Source organism: Pollachius pollachius (assembly GCF_949987615.1).
Source record: "Pollachius pollachius genome assembly, chromosome: 12".
Lineage (NCBI taxonomy): Eukaryota > Metazoa > Chordata > Actinopteri > Gadiformes > Gadidae > Pollachius > Pollachius pollachius.
In genome coordinates, this window is record NC_136945.1 from 17,862,707 (window position 1) to 17,880,907 (window position 18,201).

General features: G+C 49.6%; 2 protein-coding genes across 2 annotated transcripts; both read left to right on the forward strand.

The window, feature by feature from the left end:
• Positions 1–1,711: 1,711 nt before the first annotated feature.
• Positions 1,712–7,714, forward strand: LOC307083888 (inositol hexakisphosphate kinase 2-like). Its single transcript, XM_079747915.1, has 5 exons — positions 1,712–2,261; positions 4,141–4,360; positions 4,760–4,890; positions 5,009–5,184; positions 5,877–7,714. The coding sequence occupies exons 1-5, from the start codon at positions 2,063–2,065 to the stop codon at positions 6,456–6,458; spliced, it is 1,308 nt and encodes a 435-aa protein (XP_079604041.1). The 5' UTR covers positions 1,712–2,062; the 3' UTR covers positions 6,459–7,714.
• Positions 7,715–12,640: 4,926 nt separating this feature from the next.
• On the forward strand, positions 12,641–17,452 carry sec61a1a (SEC61 translocon subunit alpha 1a). Its single transcript, XM_079747912.1, has 12 exons — positions 12,641–12,710; positions 13,351–13,418; positions 13,509–13,574; positions 13,716–13,794; positions 13,894–14,025; positions 14,225–14,334; positions 14,877–15,030; positions 15,133–15,293; positions 15,411–15,608; positions 15,730–15,921; positions 16,029–16,105; positions 16,336–17,452. The coding sequence occupies exons 1-12, from the start codon at positions 12,704–12,706 to the stop codon at positions 16,520–16,522; spliced, it is 1,431 nt and encodes a 476-aa protein (XP_079604038.1). The 5' UTR covers positions 12,641–12,703; the 3' UTR covers positions 16,523–17,452.
• Positions 17,453–18,201: the final 749 nt, after the last annotated feature.

Sequence of the window (18,201 nt, forward strand, 5' to 3'; positions counted from 1 at the left end):
CCCTCCAGGCTGACCCCCTCCAGAGGCTGACCCCCTCCAGAGGCTGACCCCCTCTAGAGGCTGACCCCCTCTAGAGGCTGAACTCAGAAGAGAGATGTGTTACAGCACACAAACAAACAGAGGATCAGTCCTGTCCTTGGCAGTGCGGAAGGTTACAGAGCACACCCTGTTCCTGGCTCTGGCCGTTGGCTCGTTTCATAAAACGCTCCAGATGACTGGATGTGTTTGTATATGTTGGACTGATCACGGCTGGGAACCATGTCGTGTTTATTCTGCGGTTCTGTTGTGTATAAGAGGGGGAAACAGAGACTAATACAGAGAGGGGCTCAGCCGCTCGGTGCTGGGAGAGGGACGGGGTGTGTTAAGGTTAACTGCTGCCGCCGGCCGGGTGTAGATGTCAGTGGTGGTGTTCTCTATCCACAGCGTGTCTTTACGAATGCATCCCTCGAACGTGGACGGATACAGGCCCCTCCCTCTGGCCCGCTCCCCAACGCGCTGGTGTTTTACATCGGCTGTCTGGGGGAAGTGTCCAGGAGATGGCAAACCTCCTCCCTGGGAATGTGCCACTGTGGAGGCTCTAACCCTAACGCATCAAGCCAACTTCTTTGGGTCCTGGAGGGAAGTCTGGAGGGGGGTCCACAGGGGGGTCTACAGGGGCCACGCTGGGGGGCTAGGCATGATGTCATCTGTCAGGAGGAGAGCCCTACAGAGGGGCTCGGAGAGGGACTAAGCGAGGGCTTAGAGGGGGGCTAAGAGGCGCAGATAGCACAGTGATGATCTCTACAGAGAAGATGTCCCCATTACAGACTAATGCATTGAAACATTTGAAAGCAAGATAATCATTCCTTTTTGCCTTCCCCTACACACACATGCACACACGTGCACGGATGTGCACACACACACACAAGCACACGTTCCACTAGTCTCTTCCTCTTTCTCGACTGACGTGCGCAACTAAACTGACGTGCACTAGAGACGTGCACTAGTGACGTGCACTAATGACATGCACTGCATAGCCGCCATCTTGCTGTTGACTTGACTTGTGTTTTTCCAGGCATCCCATAATAACCCAGTCAGAGTAGGTCGATAAGAATAGGTTATATTTTCAGATGGTATGCCACTTTATTTATTTTTCCTTTATTATGCACAAATTCACTGAAATGCAATTAAAAAATATGTGTACATTGAGTGGATAATGTTTAAGTATCTAATATTTTGGTTAAGTTCAACAACATCTTCAATTTCTGTTAATCGTTTCATTCTTGCATTTAATAAGCATGATGTTTGTCATTCGATGTTAATGTAAGCAAGGGAGTCTTAAGAGTGGCGTTAGTTTTTAGCAATACACATTTTGTACAATCTACATTCAAAGAAAAATAAAATATGGAAAATATATCTAACAGAACAGTGGGTTGTGGGCTGCATGTTGATGTTCTGATTCCAAAACATGAGTTCTGCAGGTGGAGACAGAGGTGTCAGCCGAGTCAATAGGACATTATGCGCATGCCTACGTTTTGCTTTTTACTTGAGCCCCATCCCCCGATGCTTTGGTGCACGTTTCAGTAAAATCCTGTTCTGTCCTATCCGGACGATTGTTCCCGCCCAGTGACAGCTACCGACCTGTGATTGGCTACTTGCTGAGGGAGGAGGGGCTCAGCGACGTTGGCAGGCTGTAGGTTCGCGCCGACGTCAGTTTCGGTACAGAGGACGACGGTGGACGGACATGTTAACGCACGGACAATTTTTTAAGCGACCAACTGTGAAAATATTGTTGGTATCGTAAATACATAAACGCGGATAACCTCCATCTGTAACGGATCGCTTTCATATTCAGACATTCGAGTTGAATATACCGGAAACTAAAGAATCGCAGAGGTCCTTTCTCTGCTTCCTGTCGTCCTTTGTTTTGTTCTGCGTGAATCAGACGACCCGCAGCGCCCCCTGGTGGTGGACACAGGAACGACCGGACTACACCATAGGGAGCCCCGCCGTTGACCGAGCTGGTCGCCCCCCCGCAGCCCTGGTGGGTCCCGTTCACCCCGCCGTCCGATGCGGATCAAGGATGGGTCCTGCTCACGAGGCGCTGCTGAAGGCAGAAGTGAAGGGGGTTATGCTGGAGCCCTTCGTGCACCAGGTTGCCGGACACTCTTGCATCATGCGCTTCGGAGAGCAGGCCATCTGCAAGCCGCTCATCCCCCGGGAGCACCAGTTCTACAAGAGCCTGCCTCCGGAGATCAGGAAGTTCACTCCTCAGTATAAAGGTGAGACGGTTCAAACGGCCTGTCTTAATGTATCTGGTTCCCTCCTGGAGCTCAGCCTTCTAGGACTGAAGGCTATTCTAGTGGAATCATTAAAATGGTGGATTAGTGTGAAGTTACTGACTGCATGTCACCTGGTCTGTGTTCGTTCCCTGGTCTCAGCACCGCTCGGGTTTTGTTCGGTCCCTGGTGTCAGTACGGCTCGGGTCGGACTCGTTCGTGTCCTGGGCTAAGGACCGCTATGGTCGGACTCGTTCGGTCCCTGGTCTCGGTACCGCTCGGGTCTTGTTCGGTCCCTGCCGTGCAGTTGAGGTCCAAATCCAACCTATAAGCAGTGACAAGGGAACCTCTGTGGTTATGGACAAACTAAGACGACCTCGGTGGTTGAGGACACACGGAGGGCTTTTCACCTATTAAAGCCGACACTTCAGTCCGCAGTATCTGAGTATTCGTGACTGGAGGGTGTAGGGTAGGTTAGTTCGTGACCATACCGGCCGGGTACCGTTAGTTCAGTCCTGGAAGGCCCTCACCGGGTACCGTAAGTCCCGTTCTGGCAGCCCCTCACACCGGGTACCCTTAGTCCCGTCCTGCGAGGCCCTCGCTAGGCCGCCATGAGCGCAGTGGCTCTATGGCTCCTGGCTGAGACATGTCTCTCTCCTCGCATAGCCGTGTTTCTCCTAAAAGAGCCGTGTCTCTCCTTCCGAGCAGAGACATGGCTTTACTCCATGTCTCTCTCCTAGCAGACACATGAGTACACACGAGTATAGCAGCGTCTTTTATTCTAAATCGTTCGCTCTCCCCTCCTGTGTACCCTCAGAGCTCTGGGTTCCGGCTGTAGTCTGTGTTATCACCGCTGACCACGCCTGGGTTACTGACTGAGGGGTCCGGACCCTCCAGACTGACTCAAAATCAAGGGCTGTATCCCTGCGTGAACGGCGGAGAGACTCTGAGAATGTTCCCCCTCTCCGAGGGCCGGGGCCTCACCGCTCTGGGTTCTGCAGAACCGAAAGTAATGAACCAGCTCTAGAGAACCCCACAGACCCCCCCGGGTTCTAGTAGTGAATGAGCTCTAGAGAACCCTGCCTAACCCCGGGTTCTGTTGTTCCCCTGCACGTGACCGGATAGCACTCCGGGGGGAGGGGGGGTGCTGGAGTTGGGACACTTCAGAGGCTGGGGAGATTCTGCAGACCAGTGACGTCACCGCGTGGGGGCGAGCCGTCAGAGAAGTAAGATGGCCCCCCGGGTTCAGAGCTCTGCTGTTGCTCAGACGAGCCCACGCCCCTAGCTGGGAGTTGATGCAGTGAGCGCCCCGGCCCTCCTAGTGCAGTGGTCTCCGTGGGGACCTCAGACCTGATGCATTCTGGGCTTTGATTCACAGCGCTGGGGACCGCTGAGAGGTCATCTTGGGGTCGTGTTGGTTGTGGTTCTGGTCGTTAATGGATGTCATGTTTGCTGTACCTTGGGTTTTATCAGGATTATTGTGGCCTACTTCAATTTTATTCTCAGTCATAGCTCCAACGTTCTGCCCACACTGTTGATCTCATAGCTTGTTAATGTAAGGACGTCAGGACGGCTGCTTTATGGGTTTGGATATATCTAGGCATTTGGTTTATTTCTTAAACTAAATCATCTCTCCCTATCTCCCTGTCTCTCTCTCTCTCCCTGGCTTTCTCTCTCCCTATCTCCCTGTCTTTCTCTCTCTCTGTCTCTCGGTCTCTTTCTATCTCTCCCTGTCTTTCTCTCTCTCTGTCTCTCGGTCTCTTTCTCTCTCTCCCTGTCTTTCTCTCTCTCTGTCTCGGTCTCTCTCTCTCCCTGTCTCTGTCTCTCGGTCTCTCTCTCTCGGTCTCTGCCTGTCTGTCTCTCCACCTCCCCCCCTCCCCAGGCGTGGTGTCGGTGCGGTTCGAGGAGACGGCGGAGGGTAAGCTGTGTCTGATGGCGTACCCGTCCCCGGGGGACCCCTCCCCGCCTGCCCCCCGGGAGGAGCGGCTCTCTGCGGAGCCCAAGGCCCTGAAGAGGAGCGGGGAGCTGCCGCTGGGGGAGACGGAGAGCTACAGCAAGGAGCAGAGAGCGCGGGCGCTGCGCAAGGACGACGCGCTTGTGAGGTGAGCGCCGCCGCCGCCGCGACGCTAGTGTTAGCACGGCTCGGTAACAGAATGGGCCGAGCTACGGTAGATGATTATCACGGTGCCGAGCCATGCTAATGGATTAGCATGGTATCGAGCCATGCTAGTGTGATGATCACGGTTCTGAGCCATGCTACTGGGATTAGCACAGTACCAGATAATACCGAGCCATGCTACTGGGATTAGGATGGTACCAAGCCACGCTAGTTTGATTAGCACAGTACCAGATAATACAGAGCTACCCTAGTGTGATTAGCATGGTGCAGAGCCATGCTAGTGGGATTAGCTTGCTACAAAATCATACCATGTATTTAGTTGTTGGAATAGAGGACTGAGTACGTAAACAACAACATTAATCGTGTGTGTGTGTGGGTGCAGGGAGGAGGTCCAGCAGGCCGAGGTCCTCTTCCTCAGCCAGGAGAAGACTAAGCACAACCCCTGGAGACTCAAGTGTCACCAGCAGCTGCTGCAGAAGTTGAGGGACACGGCCAAGCTCCGCAACCAGCACAGTATCCTTCACTGTTCAGAGTCAGGGTTGGGGTGGGTCAGGGTTGTGGTTGGGCTTGGACTGGGTCGGGGGGAAAACCCCTCCGTGGCTCTGTGTGTTGACCCTTGACCCCGGCCCAGAATTCATCCTGCTGGAGAACCTGACGTGGCGCTACTCGGTGCCGTGCGTGCTGGACCTGAAGATGGGCACGCGGCAGCACGGCGACGACGCCTCCGAGGAGAAGAAGGCCAACCACACCAGGAAGTGCCAGCAGAGCACGTCGGCCTCCATAGGGGTCCGCCTCTGCGGCATGCAGGTACGGCTCACCTTTCAGCTGACCGCATGTTCACCTTTCAGCTCACTGTACGCTCACCGTTCAGCTCACTGTACGCTCACCGTTCAGCTCTCCGTACGTTCACGGTTCAGCTCACCATTCACTATTCAGCTCACAGTTCAGCTCACACATAGTGTTACTCATAGGAACTTTATACATACTAATACATATTTTATGTGTACTAATATCTCTACTCTGTGAATCGTTGTTATATGGGAAGGAATCCCCCAAAAGGACAAGTTCTTTTCCTCTGTACCGTTGAGATGATCCACTATCTTTATAACTTGGAGACTTGACGCTCTGCCTCTGGACCATCTCTGGCCGCTAGATGCTTAAAACGGTTTTACACAGCCTTTTAAAAAACGATGCACGCTGCGTGAAGGGGAAGGCTTCTTAACATCCTGCTGGCCAGAACACACATGGTTTTGGACGGGGTCTGAAGACCCCAACGTTTTGGAGGACGCTCTGTCTGTAGTCGCTCAGGGTCTCTCGTGGGCCCGCCCTAGTCGTATCACTGCCTGTGCTCGCTGCAGGTGTTGACGTCGTGTGTTTACCTGCTGACGTTGTGCGTTTTCCCGCTGCAGGTGTGGACGTTGTGTGTTTGCCCGCTGCAGTTGTTGACTTTGTGTGTTTGCCCGCTGCAGTTGTTGACGTTGTGCATTTGCCCGCTGCAGGTGTACCACCCAGACTCGGGGCAGCTCATCTTCATGAACAAGTACCACGGCCGCAAGCTGACGCTGGCGGGCTTCAAGGAGGCGCTGTACCAGTTCTTCCACAACGGGCGGCGGCTGCGCCAGGAGCTGCTCTCCCCGGTGCTGCGCCGGCTGCGGGACATGCAGGCCACGCTGGAGGCCTGCGAGTCCTACCGCTTCTTCTCCAGCTCGCTGCTCATCAACTACGACGGTGACCCCCAGCGGGGCCGCGCCCGGCCACGGCCCCGCGGCGGCGAGGAGGGCGAGGACGACGAGCCCTCCGACGAGGAGGAGTACGACGGGGAGGACGAGGCCTTCGGGTTCCCCCCGTCTCCCTCGGCGGGCGGCGCCGGGGCGAAGGGGGGCGCCGGGCGCTCGACCCGCGGCGCCCCGGAGGCGGGGGGGTCGCCGGTGGACGTGCACATGATCGACTTTGCCCACACCACGTGCCGGCACTACGGCGAGGACAGCGTGCTGCACGAGGGCGGCGACAAGGGCTTCATCTTCGGCCTGCAGAACCTCATCACCCTCATCTCCCGCCTGCAGGAGCACGGCGCCGACTAGACCGCCGGCCGCAGAGTCTGTTCTGCTCGGAGATTCAATGACTCCTCTCTTGAGTGGCGCTGAGAGGCACCCGGGGAAGAGCCAGACCCCCTCCTCCACAGGGGGAGGGGAACCCCGCCCGTGGGGTCCGGTCTGGGGCAGTGTGGGATTCTTCTCGTGGTTCCCACTGCGGAGCCACCTTGTCGCCCTCCTCGCCACCAGCGGGTGAAGGACGCGTGGCGCTGACTCCCCCCACCCCAGGCCTCGGAGGAAGCCGCTCCTCTTAGTGGTCAGAGGCAGGACCACCCCAGGCGGCGATCCCTGCCGATGGAGGCGAGGGGTGGTGCTCTGTAGCGTCCCTGTACGTCTCCGTCACACCGCTCCTTCGGTTACCAACTTGTTTATTTACTTTATTACTTTATCCTCGTGAAGGACGAGAGGGAAACATCGTGTGGCGCTTTTGTAGCTCTCCTTTGAGCCTCTGTTGGTGCTTTCTTTCTTATAAATTGGTATGAGCGGACTCCGACAAAGAGGGCCGGTTATGGAAACTTCTTTCCGTAACGGCTGAGAGAGAGAGACCACCTTCAATGGTCTCAAAGCCACAGCCTGAGAGACTGAGACTTGTCAGACTGCCGTTGGCGTAAAGCACAGCTCACACTAGTGAGGGTCTGAACTAGACCGGGGCCACTGGCCCCGGCTCACTGGCTCGCCGGCACCCGGGCCGCGACCTCGTAGCACCTGGGACGTTGTCGCGATGTCCTCAACCGGAGACTGCTGGGTCGTTGGAAGCTGAATCCGCTGCGTTGAATATTTGTTAGTTTGTTATTTTGGTGTCGTTTGTCTGAAGGACATTTCTTGTTGTTGTAGATGATGAAATGTACCGTTTTTGTAATGTCCAACATTTCACTCCCCTCTACTTTTATTGCCTGTATTTTCAAAGGGCATTTTAAGCGAATCATGTTCTTGCTTTGTGGATTAATTAGTTGATTTCTCTCTGATGTACTTCTCTTCATTCCTTAAATGGGCAATAAGGAAGACAGTGCATGTATCAGAACCATATATAAGGACTATGTAGAGACTTATTTGTTGGTGCTATTTGTAAACAAAAAGACGTATAGCTAGAAATTAAAAATATTACATTCCAGAAAACTGTTCTGAGATTCTGTTCTGATTGGGATTTGACTTTATTTAGTGTTTTTGTGCGATTGCCGACACCTCTTGTAAACTTGTGTCTACAGTGTCTGGAAAATAAACCTTTTTTGTGGTAAAGACTTTGATTGCGTTAATGTTTACTTTCAGAATGAGAGGCTCAGAGATAAATTGCATGATCCGTACGCTCCAATACACGGAGTAAGAGCTAGGCGTCTGGATCCACCGGGAGATCAGACAGCGTTCTGCCCCCCCGTCTCCTCCCGCCCTCCTGATAGGACGGTGGTCACCTCCAGCCCTCCTGATAGGACGGGGTTTGGAAACTTCAGGTCACCGTCGGGCGGCTTTAAAGGCTTGTTCCGACTCCTGAGAGATCGGAGGGATCTGGGACTGAAGTGAACCTGAGCTGTGTGCGGTTTCCTGTGGGATTGAAATGCGATTAATGTGGGCCAGTTCCCTCAGCTCTATATTGAGCTCTATGTTGCATGCATTAGGAATGCTATGTATGTAAACTGGTGAATCTATATATAGAAGAACAAAATACAGGATAGAGAGGATTTGAAGGGGGCGCCTTTTGTCCTGACGGAGAATGTCAAGGTCATAGGTCAGATGTCCTCGAGTGCTGTGTTGACTTCAAAGAAATCCCTGTACCGTAACACCTGTCAACACGTGTGGTTTGTACCAGGCAGTTCTGTGTACTGTGGGTTAGAGAGTGCAATAGAGTTAGTGTGTTTACAAGAGGCTCATCTGAGGTGACCGGCACCTACTGTGTTTGTTATTATTGTTTCTTCAGAGCACTGAACCAACTTTAAACCATGTGACCGTGTCTAAGGGGACTCCTGCCATGTGTACCTTCTGGTAGTAGACCTCATGTTGAAGTCTTTAATCCTTGAGGCCCGGAGTAGGCCTTGGAGGGGAGGCAGATTGGAGATGTCGTCGTTTGGTAGCAAACTACACAACAAACGGATCTGAAGGGCTTATCTGGAGGAAAGCCTGCCGCTCTGACGCATGTTGACGCAGATTTCCCGGCCGCCGGCACTCTTGGGTCCGCTCGAAGGAGTTAAGCACAGTTCATCCTCAGTGGTGTCCCAGCCAGCTCGCAGAGAAGCCACTGAAACCGTTTTTGCACTTAATAAGCAGGATTCCAATGAAGCGACCGACTGGTACCAGGAATGCTGTTCCTCTCAGTGGCAGCATGAGGAAACCGAGTGAGTCAGAATAATGTTTGGATGGGAAAATACTGTTGACGTTTCCTCCAGTTGCAGTTCTCGTCATATGAGGGCAGAATATCCTGTCGGGATTATAAACACGAGTATGAAGTGTGTGTAGAACTGACGTGTACACAAAGCTGCTGTGAGACATTTAGGAGATTTCAGAATATTACTGTTATACTTCCAGCTTTCCCCCGTTTCGACTTTGCACCCTCCAGCATGGTGAGAGAGCCGGTACCTCTGTCACTCAGGGTTTCTTTCACACGTTCACGTCGGCTCAGGGCTCTCATAAGGATGTCTCGCCTATCGTTAGCATTTGATTTATAACGTCTCCTGATGACATCTAGCTTAAACATTGACCAGTTCTAATTAGGGACTCGTGCCACCAGGTGATAATCTGTTGTTGACGGCCTGTGTTGGCCGGGAGTCAGGAGATCAGCATGTCATCATAGAGAGACATGGAGGGGGGAGCAGGGGGAGATTAAGACACATTCACCGACTGAGGATCAGTGTGGAGCCGTGAGCTATGCAAACAATCACTTCTATTTCCACTGGCCTGTGAAGCTCTAAATAGAGGCCTGAAGAGAAGGGACAGACAGCGTAAATTGATTCATCCTGTTGTATTCCGGGATCAGGTCTTTGGCTCTCTGGAAAGTTAGTTTAGATGTCTGAAGGTGTCTTGTTTGGACGGTGGCGGCCGAATCGAGTCACGCGATGCATGGTCTACGTATTTTGAACAGCCGGTCTACAGCCACAGGGGGGACAGTGATGATCTCCATCCTACGAGTACTTAAGCTGTGCTATGGAGTCTGATCAAAACAGAGCTGTGGTATCTGAAGTGTGAACCCTTTTTGTATCAGAACACAACAATATCTACTTATTAGAGTCACAGCATGTGATGCACTCATGACCCTCCAAAGTCCCTCCCGGTAGCATGTTGATAAGACTTCCATCGTGATAAGAACCATGACGCCACACTATCAGCACGGCTGGCAGGATGTAAAGACACTTACCAACTGCTGAAATCCATTCCCTAGCTCTAATGTAGAAATGATTTACTCTGAATGAACCATATACATACGTTCTGTTTTTAATAAGAAAATTGGAACAATAGGAAAGAGAGAGAGAGGGACAGAGAGAAAGTGAGAGAGAGAGAGTGAGAGAGAGAGTGAGAGAGAAAGTGAGAGAGGGACAGAGAGAGTGAGAGAAAGTGTGAGAGAGGGAGAGAGAGAGAGAGAGAGTGAGAGAGAGAAAGTGTGAGAGAGGGAGAGAGAGAGGGAGAGAGAGAGTGAGAGAGAAAGTGAGAGAGAGAGAGAGAGAGTGAGAGAGAGAAAGTGTGAGTGGGAGAGAGAGAGAGAGAGAGAGAGAGACCACCTTCAATGTCATTGTGCAGTTGCATAACAGCCCTCTGTAGCCCAGATAAGAGCTGACTCCACGTTGTCCTGTCGTGCTGTAACTCTCACAGTCTCTGCGCTGCACATGTGCAGGTGCAGAAGCACAAACATTACAGCCTTGCGTAACTCAATGTCATAGGTCAACTGGATTTCAAGCCCTTCTAAAACCCAACACATACCAGACAATGTTATCTTAATTTTCCAAGAATACCATATTATGTATGGAGGAATACCCACAGAGCCCAGCGACTTAGTGTCCTAGTGTTTAAAATAGCATGTACAGAGACCAGTGAGTATCTCTGCAGAACGGGGGAGGAGGTGAGAGAGTGTGTGTTAGATAAAAGAATGAAAGGATGATGATTCGACGCTGTGCTGTAGCCCACGCTGTGGCCTTTAGAATTAAACTTTCATCACCGTCTGAAAGGCAGAGGGAGTTTATGGTAGTATCAGAAACACTCCAGCACACCTGGGATCTGAATGGTTGCCATTAGTCACTGCTGAAAGGACACGACCACACACACACACACATTGTTTCCATGACTCAGACATGGTATGTTCCATAGCCAGGAGTATCACGCCATAATGAACCTAGACATGGTACGATCCATAGCCCGGAGTATATCCCATAATATGACAAGATGCCGTCCCAGCTGTGGCCACAGGACGGCTGTGGGGCAGAAGACCGGTAAACCTGCAGACCAACTGGAGCCCCATACAGCTGGTACAGCAGCACTAGGAGCTGAGGACCAACAGAAGCAATAGGAGACGAGGACCAATAGCAGCGCTGGTAAACAAGGACCAATAGCATCGCTCCGTCCTCCAGCCTGGAGGATTAATAGCAGTGCTCCGTACTCTAGAGGTCACGCCCCTATAGCAGCTCTGTGTTGTGTGTTTATGTTAACTGGGGGTCAGAGGTCGTGGACACGATGTTCTCACTGTGAGAGTGTTTATGACGTTAACACAGTAATGCAGTGGATTACAGGGAAGATTAAGAACCACATCAGAGAGTTTACCCGAACCCGAACCCTCATGTCCATTCTGCTCTGACTCTTGAAAGAAGCAATTAATAGTCAGTTAATAATAGTGACTTAGTGAAAGATAAGTAAAAGTATGTTTTACTCTGCATTGACCATTTCTGTGTTTCATAAACTAAGATCAATCCCAAACTATGAATCTACATTCGCAGATACATATTAATATGTGTATAGACTAGCTTCATATTGGAGACATCGCTGATCTCAGAGTGTTGATTAATGGATTGGGATTAGAGGGACAGAGAGAGACAGAGAGAGAGACAGAGAGACGTGTCAACTGATAAGTCATCTTGGTTATTGCAGTGATGCAATGAATCGGCCATGTACACACAATGTACACACAAGCCTGACAAACATGCACCCAGGCACATTATATCTGCGTCAATTAATAGAAAACTAATCTTGAACTTAGAGAGAGAGAGACAGAGACAGAGCGAAAGAGAGACAGAGAGACAGAGAGAGAAGACTGTCTCACATGTATCATGTGAAGGTTGAAGAACAAAACGAAGTTGATGAATCTGCGTGGGGGTAACCGGTTGCCTTGGTTACGTGCTGGTTGTTATGTGATGTGAGGTGCTTATCGTTGAACAAACGGTTCCAGACAGAAAGTGGTCTGTCATGTGCTGCCCCCTGGTGGAAAAGAGCCGTATCACTACACAGGAGGACTGTTGAAACTGTCTTCATTACCTCCGTTGTTTTTTTAATAAGCGAAAGGTTCAAATATTTTTTGTGTTGCGCTTCAATGGTAACCCAAAGGCCTACAAATGTTATTAGTAGTAGGACACTATGTGTAATGGTGCAATAACACATACATTTAATAAAAGAGGGCTTTTACATTACATATATTTGTTGCGTCTTATTTGCAGTAACAATGGTCGTGGTACTTAAAAAAACACCTAATCATTAAACTCTTCAAAAGAGCTAAATATTTGTCTTCTAAACTTAAGAAACCAGAAATCCTGCAATGATGAGATGTGACCAACAAGGCTCGTTATGTGCAATTATACCAAACATTATACAATAATACAATGGTATGGTGATACACACAATCACACACACACACACACACACACACATATATATATATATATATATATATATATATATATATATATATATATATATATAGATAGATAGATAGATAGATAGATAGATAGATCCATGTTTATATATATATTTATATATGTATAACTATATAACTATATATATATATATATATATATATATATATATATATATATATATATATATATATATATATATATATATATATATATATACTACTATTAGTAGTATTTACTAAACTATACTACCAACTACTAGATGTAAATGAGCGTGTGTCGGTGGGTTGTGGGTTGAATCTCCATCCGGTCCATAAGGCTGAATGGTGACGTGTCTCTGGGCTCTGAGATCAGTCCGCTGAAGACGAGCTCCGCGCCGGCAGCACAGTAGCGACGACCCGCAGAGCTACTGCAACCATGGGGAGTGAGTATCGTTTATTTCTAGTATGCCGCCGTTGGTTTTTCTTTGTTGAGTTAGTGTATCGTTAAGTTGTGTGTAAATTATGTCTAACATACTTTTTAGGTTTAATTATGTTATATTCTATATGACAGCCGAGCTCCATGGAGGGTTGAGGGCTAAGCTAGCAAGCTAACACTAACCTTCCTCTCTCACTCCGTCGCTTACGAAGCAGAACCCCTAGTGTTTCACCTTCTACTTAGGGAACAGATCAGTATTTTTCTACTCTATGGGTCTGGTTCTGGTGTTCCAGCTCTTCTGTTCACATTATGAACGGCATAAAGGCTAACTAAAGGAGCTAGCGTTAGCCGTTCATTCAAAGCAGAGTTAGTGATGACGACGCATTAGACAGCCGGCTGTGAGGACAGCGGGGTTCGGGACGGACCCAGCGCTGCTCAGGGGACCACGACCTTGAGCCTTTTGGTTCATTAGTATTTACCAATATATTTTCGTCTGTATTTTTCACATTTTGTGTGTATTTGTGCTGTTGTGGTCCCGCTGCTGGTCTCAGTCCGCCCCGCGGATGCCGACGGCCCAGCGGGACGTGGCATCCACGCTCATTCAGACACTAACTCCACTTCTCCATTTGCTCTTTTCTTTTCTACAGTCAAATTTTTGGAAGTCATAAAGCCATTCTGTGCAGTATTACCAGAGATCCAGAAACCAGAACGAAAGGTGTGTGGCTCGTCATTCTTACGATCGACTGGAGGTCGCGTTGTGGTCGTGACGTGTGGAGTTTATGTTTTTTTATTTTTTTATTTACAGATTCAGTTCAGAGAAAAAGTACTATGGACCGCCATCACCCTCTTCATCTTCCTTGTGTGCTGCCAGGCAAGTTCCCTGTGTTCATTGTTATCAGCGCTTTGCCGTGATTAGTGATTTATTAAGCAGTACTCACAAGGAGACGTCTGGAGTTGAAAACAGCTGATCTAATCATTTTCCCCCTCCTCTGTATCTGTAACCTTCTCACAGATTCCCCTCTTCGGCATCATGTCCTCGGATTCGGCCGATCCCTTCTACTGGATGAGAGTGATACTGGCCTCCAACAGAGGTGCTTCTCTACTCTAGTTGAATAGGAAACCTGTCGCTTCTCTCGGTGTGTTTCTTTATATTCTCTTGGTGTGTTTCCTAATGGTCGCTCCTTCTTCAGGAACACTGATGGAGTTGGGCATCTCCCCCATCGTCACCTCCGGCCTCATCATGCAGCTCCTGGCTGGAGCCAAGATCATTGAGGTGGGAGACACCCCCAAGGACAGAGCCCTCTTCAACGGCGCACAGAAACGTACGTCCACCACGACTCATGACTGGGTTCAGTTTTAAATATTAGATAGATGGATGGACACATCTATCATTCTGTGTTTCTGTTAAGCGAATTTGGGTATTAAGAAAAGCACTGTACAAGCTGAAATTAATATTATTATTACCATTATTATCATAAAGGCTTGCCATTCACTGACCTTCACAGCTCTTTAACTCCTCAGTGTTTGGTATGATCATCACCATCGGCCAGGCCATCGTCTACGTTATGACGGGCATGTACGGAGACCCCTCAGAAATGGGTGCTGGGATCTGTCTGGTGATCATCATTCAGGTGAGGACTGTCACTCTGGTAACTTGTCTAGGTTATGTGACCCTAAGGCCTTCTACCCTTAAAGTGACTTTAAGAGACATGAATGAGGTGTAGTAAACATACAGGATCACCTCCCATATGAGCAACACAACTTGTTGTCGTAGTCCACTGGTTCACAACCCTTTTTAAACCGAACTTGGTGTTTACACCAAATCAGCTTCTGTCAGTAATACTGATGTCGGAGTGAACAGCATCGCTCTGCTACACACTAAGTGATTAGTAGTAGTTTGCTCGTGGCTCCAGTTTGTAAATATAGGAAGTCTAAAAAAAACAAGGATCTGCTAAAATGCATAATCAGATATCTATAGCTTTAGACAGCAATCTCCTCCGACCCCATATGCGCATCGGGGGACCCCTGGTGGGCAACCATGGTTACAGTCCTAGCGCTGTAAACAAAAGGGTTGTCAACACAAATGGCATAGACCAGCCATTGGAGAGAGTATTGGTTCCTGTGACCCATTTATGTTGGACCTGATTCCATGCTTCTCTTCTTTGTGCTCCAGCTGTTCGTGGCAGGTCTGATTGTCCTGCTCCTGGATGAGCTGCTCCAGAAGGGCTATGGCCTGGGCTCAGGAATCTCCCTCTTCATCGCAACCAACATCTGTGAGACGATTGTCTGGAAGGCCTTCAGCCCCACCACCGTCAACACCGGCCGAGGTACGAGGCTGGACGGCAGCATGTACTCATACCTCCATACATACACCTCGTGCAGAAGATAAAGAGCCACAGCTAAAGTCATGTGTCACTTATTGTTTCCAGGCACTGAATTCGAGGGAGCCATCATCGCTCTCTTCCATCTGCTGGCAACGCGGACAGACAAAGTGCGAGCTCTGAGAGAGGCTTTCTACAGGCAGAACCTGCCCAACCTCATGAATCTGATTGCCACAGTCTTCGTATTTGCTGTAGTGATATACTTCCAGGTTAGTTGTGGATGTTTCTTCAAGTGTGTCTCAAACTTCTGCATTTCGTGGAGATTACATAGAGGAAGGTCATAAAGCACAAATGATTGACCACCGTCGCTCTTCCCTCCTGCCCAGGGCTTCAGGGTCGACCTGCCCATCAAGTCTGCCCGCTACCGTGGTCAGTACAACACCTACCCCATCAAGCTGTTCTACACCTCCAACATCCCCATCATCCTGCAGTCCGCCCTGGTCTCCAACCTCTACGTCATCTCTCAGATGCTCTCCACGCGGTTCAGTGGCAACTTCCTAGTCAACCTGCTTGGCACGTGGTCTGTGAGTACACCCTCCTGTCGAGGCTCTGTGAACACCGTTATGCTCCACTGAAGGAACGTTCAGCCCTCTTCGTGGTCAGAGCCTTATGTATGATATTCTTATCTTTTGATTTGTTTTGTAGGACACGTCTACGGGTGGTCCGGCACGGGCCTATCCTGTAGGGGGGCTCTGTTACTACTTCTCCCCTCCGGAGTCGTTTGGCTCTGTCCTGGACGACCCGGTCCACGCCTCCATCTACATCGTCTTCATGCTGGGGTCCTGTGCCTTCTTCTCCAAAACTTGGATCGAAGTGTCCGGCTCCTCTGCTAAAGACGTACGTTGGTATCCGCAATGAAGCCACCATGCCCGAGCATCTCCGCTGTCTGCCGCGGGCCTTGGTGTCTGAAGCTGTGTCTGATAAAGGTACTCTCTGCCCTCCAGGTGGCCAAGCAGCTGAAGGAGCAGCAGATGGTGATGAGGGGACACCGGGAGACCTCCATGGTCCACGAGCTCAACAGGTAAACATCTCTTAAAACAAGAGGAACCACAGCTGGACTCAAGTATCTCAGAACCGGATCCAAGAACCGTGAATACTATTGTGGTACCACGTCTGGCCTTCTATAGTTTTGTCATATATTGTATCTTCTTGTGAATATTTAGACATGGATCCATGAATGTTCCCTTCTTGACTGATGGTTATAGTTAGGTACAATGCGTCAGACTAAAGGTTCCCCCCGTTTGCCTCCAGGTACATCCCCACCGCCGCTGCCTTTGGCGGCCTCTGTATCGGAGGTCTGTCCGTGATGGCCGACTTCCTGGGCGCCATCGGCTCAGGCACCGGTATCCTGCTGGCCGTCACCATCATCTACCAGTACTTTGAGATCTTCGTTAAGGAGCAGAGTGAGATGGGGAGCATGGGCGCCCTACTCTTCTAGAGGAAGCCATCAAGTCACTCACTATTATTATTTTTTTATACTTGGGACAAGCACCAGCCCCGTCCCACAGACTGTGTTCTTCTTACCATCGTCCGTCGCGTCCCTGCAATAGTTCTCCTGGTTCAGGGTGTTCAGGAGGTTCCATCAAATTCCTTTTTAGGATGCTGTGGAGCGTCGGGCAGGGATGCAGCAGGGTTGTGGGACCGCATCCTGTCATACACTACCCCCCCCCTCCCCCCCTTGCTCTCTTCTTTCGGCCTTTTGAAATGTTGACCCGCATATCGGTGAACAACCGTGTACAGATTTCCAACCCCCTGAGATCGATCCAAGCTCGTGAGATCGGCTGAAGGTACCTCCGCTGTGCGCAAGGTGAGCGGTGAGAGAAGCTGGAGCCGGTCGCTCTCCAGGCCCTAGGAGCCGTTCAGAGTGCAAACCAGACCTGGACCCAGGGTTCTTCTGTTGGGCCACTCCCTGCCGCTTTGGTCCATCCCCAAACTGTAAAGATATAGGTGTGTTTGATGTTCAGCCTATAAACATGTTCACCTTTGCTTGGTGGAAAGAGAAATTGATATCCTTACAATCCCTGATTGATCAACGTGATCGATGTTCTTTGTGGTTCTAACCTGCGTATCCAGAAACAATGTGGACCAGCAAACTAAATTCCGGTTAAATTATAATTTTCATTTGCAACTTCACGACATTATCCACATTGTAAAATCAAGGTTTAGTTTTTTTTAATTGTTTGCTTCAAGTATTGCATTTCAAAACGTTCTCATGCGTTGTAAATTCTGGTTCCTGTGTATATAGACCATAAATTGCATCACTTTGAATACATCTAAATTGTAAAATGTCTTCTGACTATGTAAAAAGAGTTCTGAACAAACTTTTTCTTGAAAACATTCTCAAATAAACCTCATTTTTCTGAGGGTACTCTTTGACTCGTGTTTTGTCGGTCTTCTGCTTCTTGGTTCCTCGGTTACTCTGATTGAACGGAGATCAGGACCGAGTTCTTTCGTCCTACCGTTGGCGATCACAAACGATCCAGGACCTGTAGTTTGGTCGTCCTGCCGCTAGAGGTCTCCCTCACACGGTAACGAGGTCGTCTGATTCCCTGCCATTGGTTATGGCACTTCATTATAGTGAAACAAGGTTATCTTACTACCAAGCCTTAGATGTGTCTGCGGTCAAAACAACATGACTGCGCGTGTTGATTGTTTGAGTTTCATAACGTGACTGTACACATTACATTGATTCCCACGTCAACAGATTCTGCTTCGGTAGAGTATATTAGGGAGGACGACGTCATTGCCGTGCGACCACACGCCGCGGACCTTTCATGGACCTGATAAAGAAAGGGACCGTTAGCTCAGAAAGGAGGCAGAGCCGTTTAGGGAGAATAAATAAGCTCCAAAGAGCTCAGGGAGCTGGTCTTTTTTCCCCCCTGTATTTGCATAATGTGGGGTTGTGAAAATTATAGAATATATTACTATTGTGATGTGTGGTTAAGGCGGGCGGTGCGGACACCTGCAAACTGACTGTCAGCTGGATGGGGGGTGGTGGGGGGCGCTAATGACTGAAGCATTAATTTAGTATATCGTGCCCGTTTAAATGTTGCCGTCGAGCATCTTTATCCCTACGTTTACCCAGGGGATAAACGTTTAATATAAATGTATTTTATT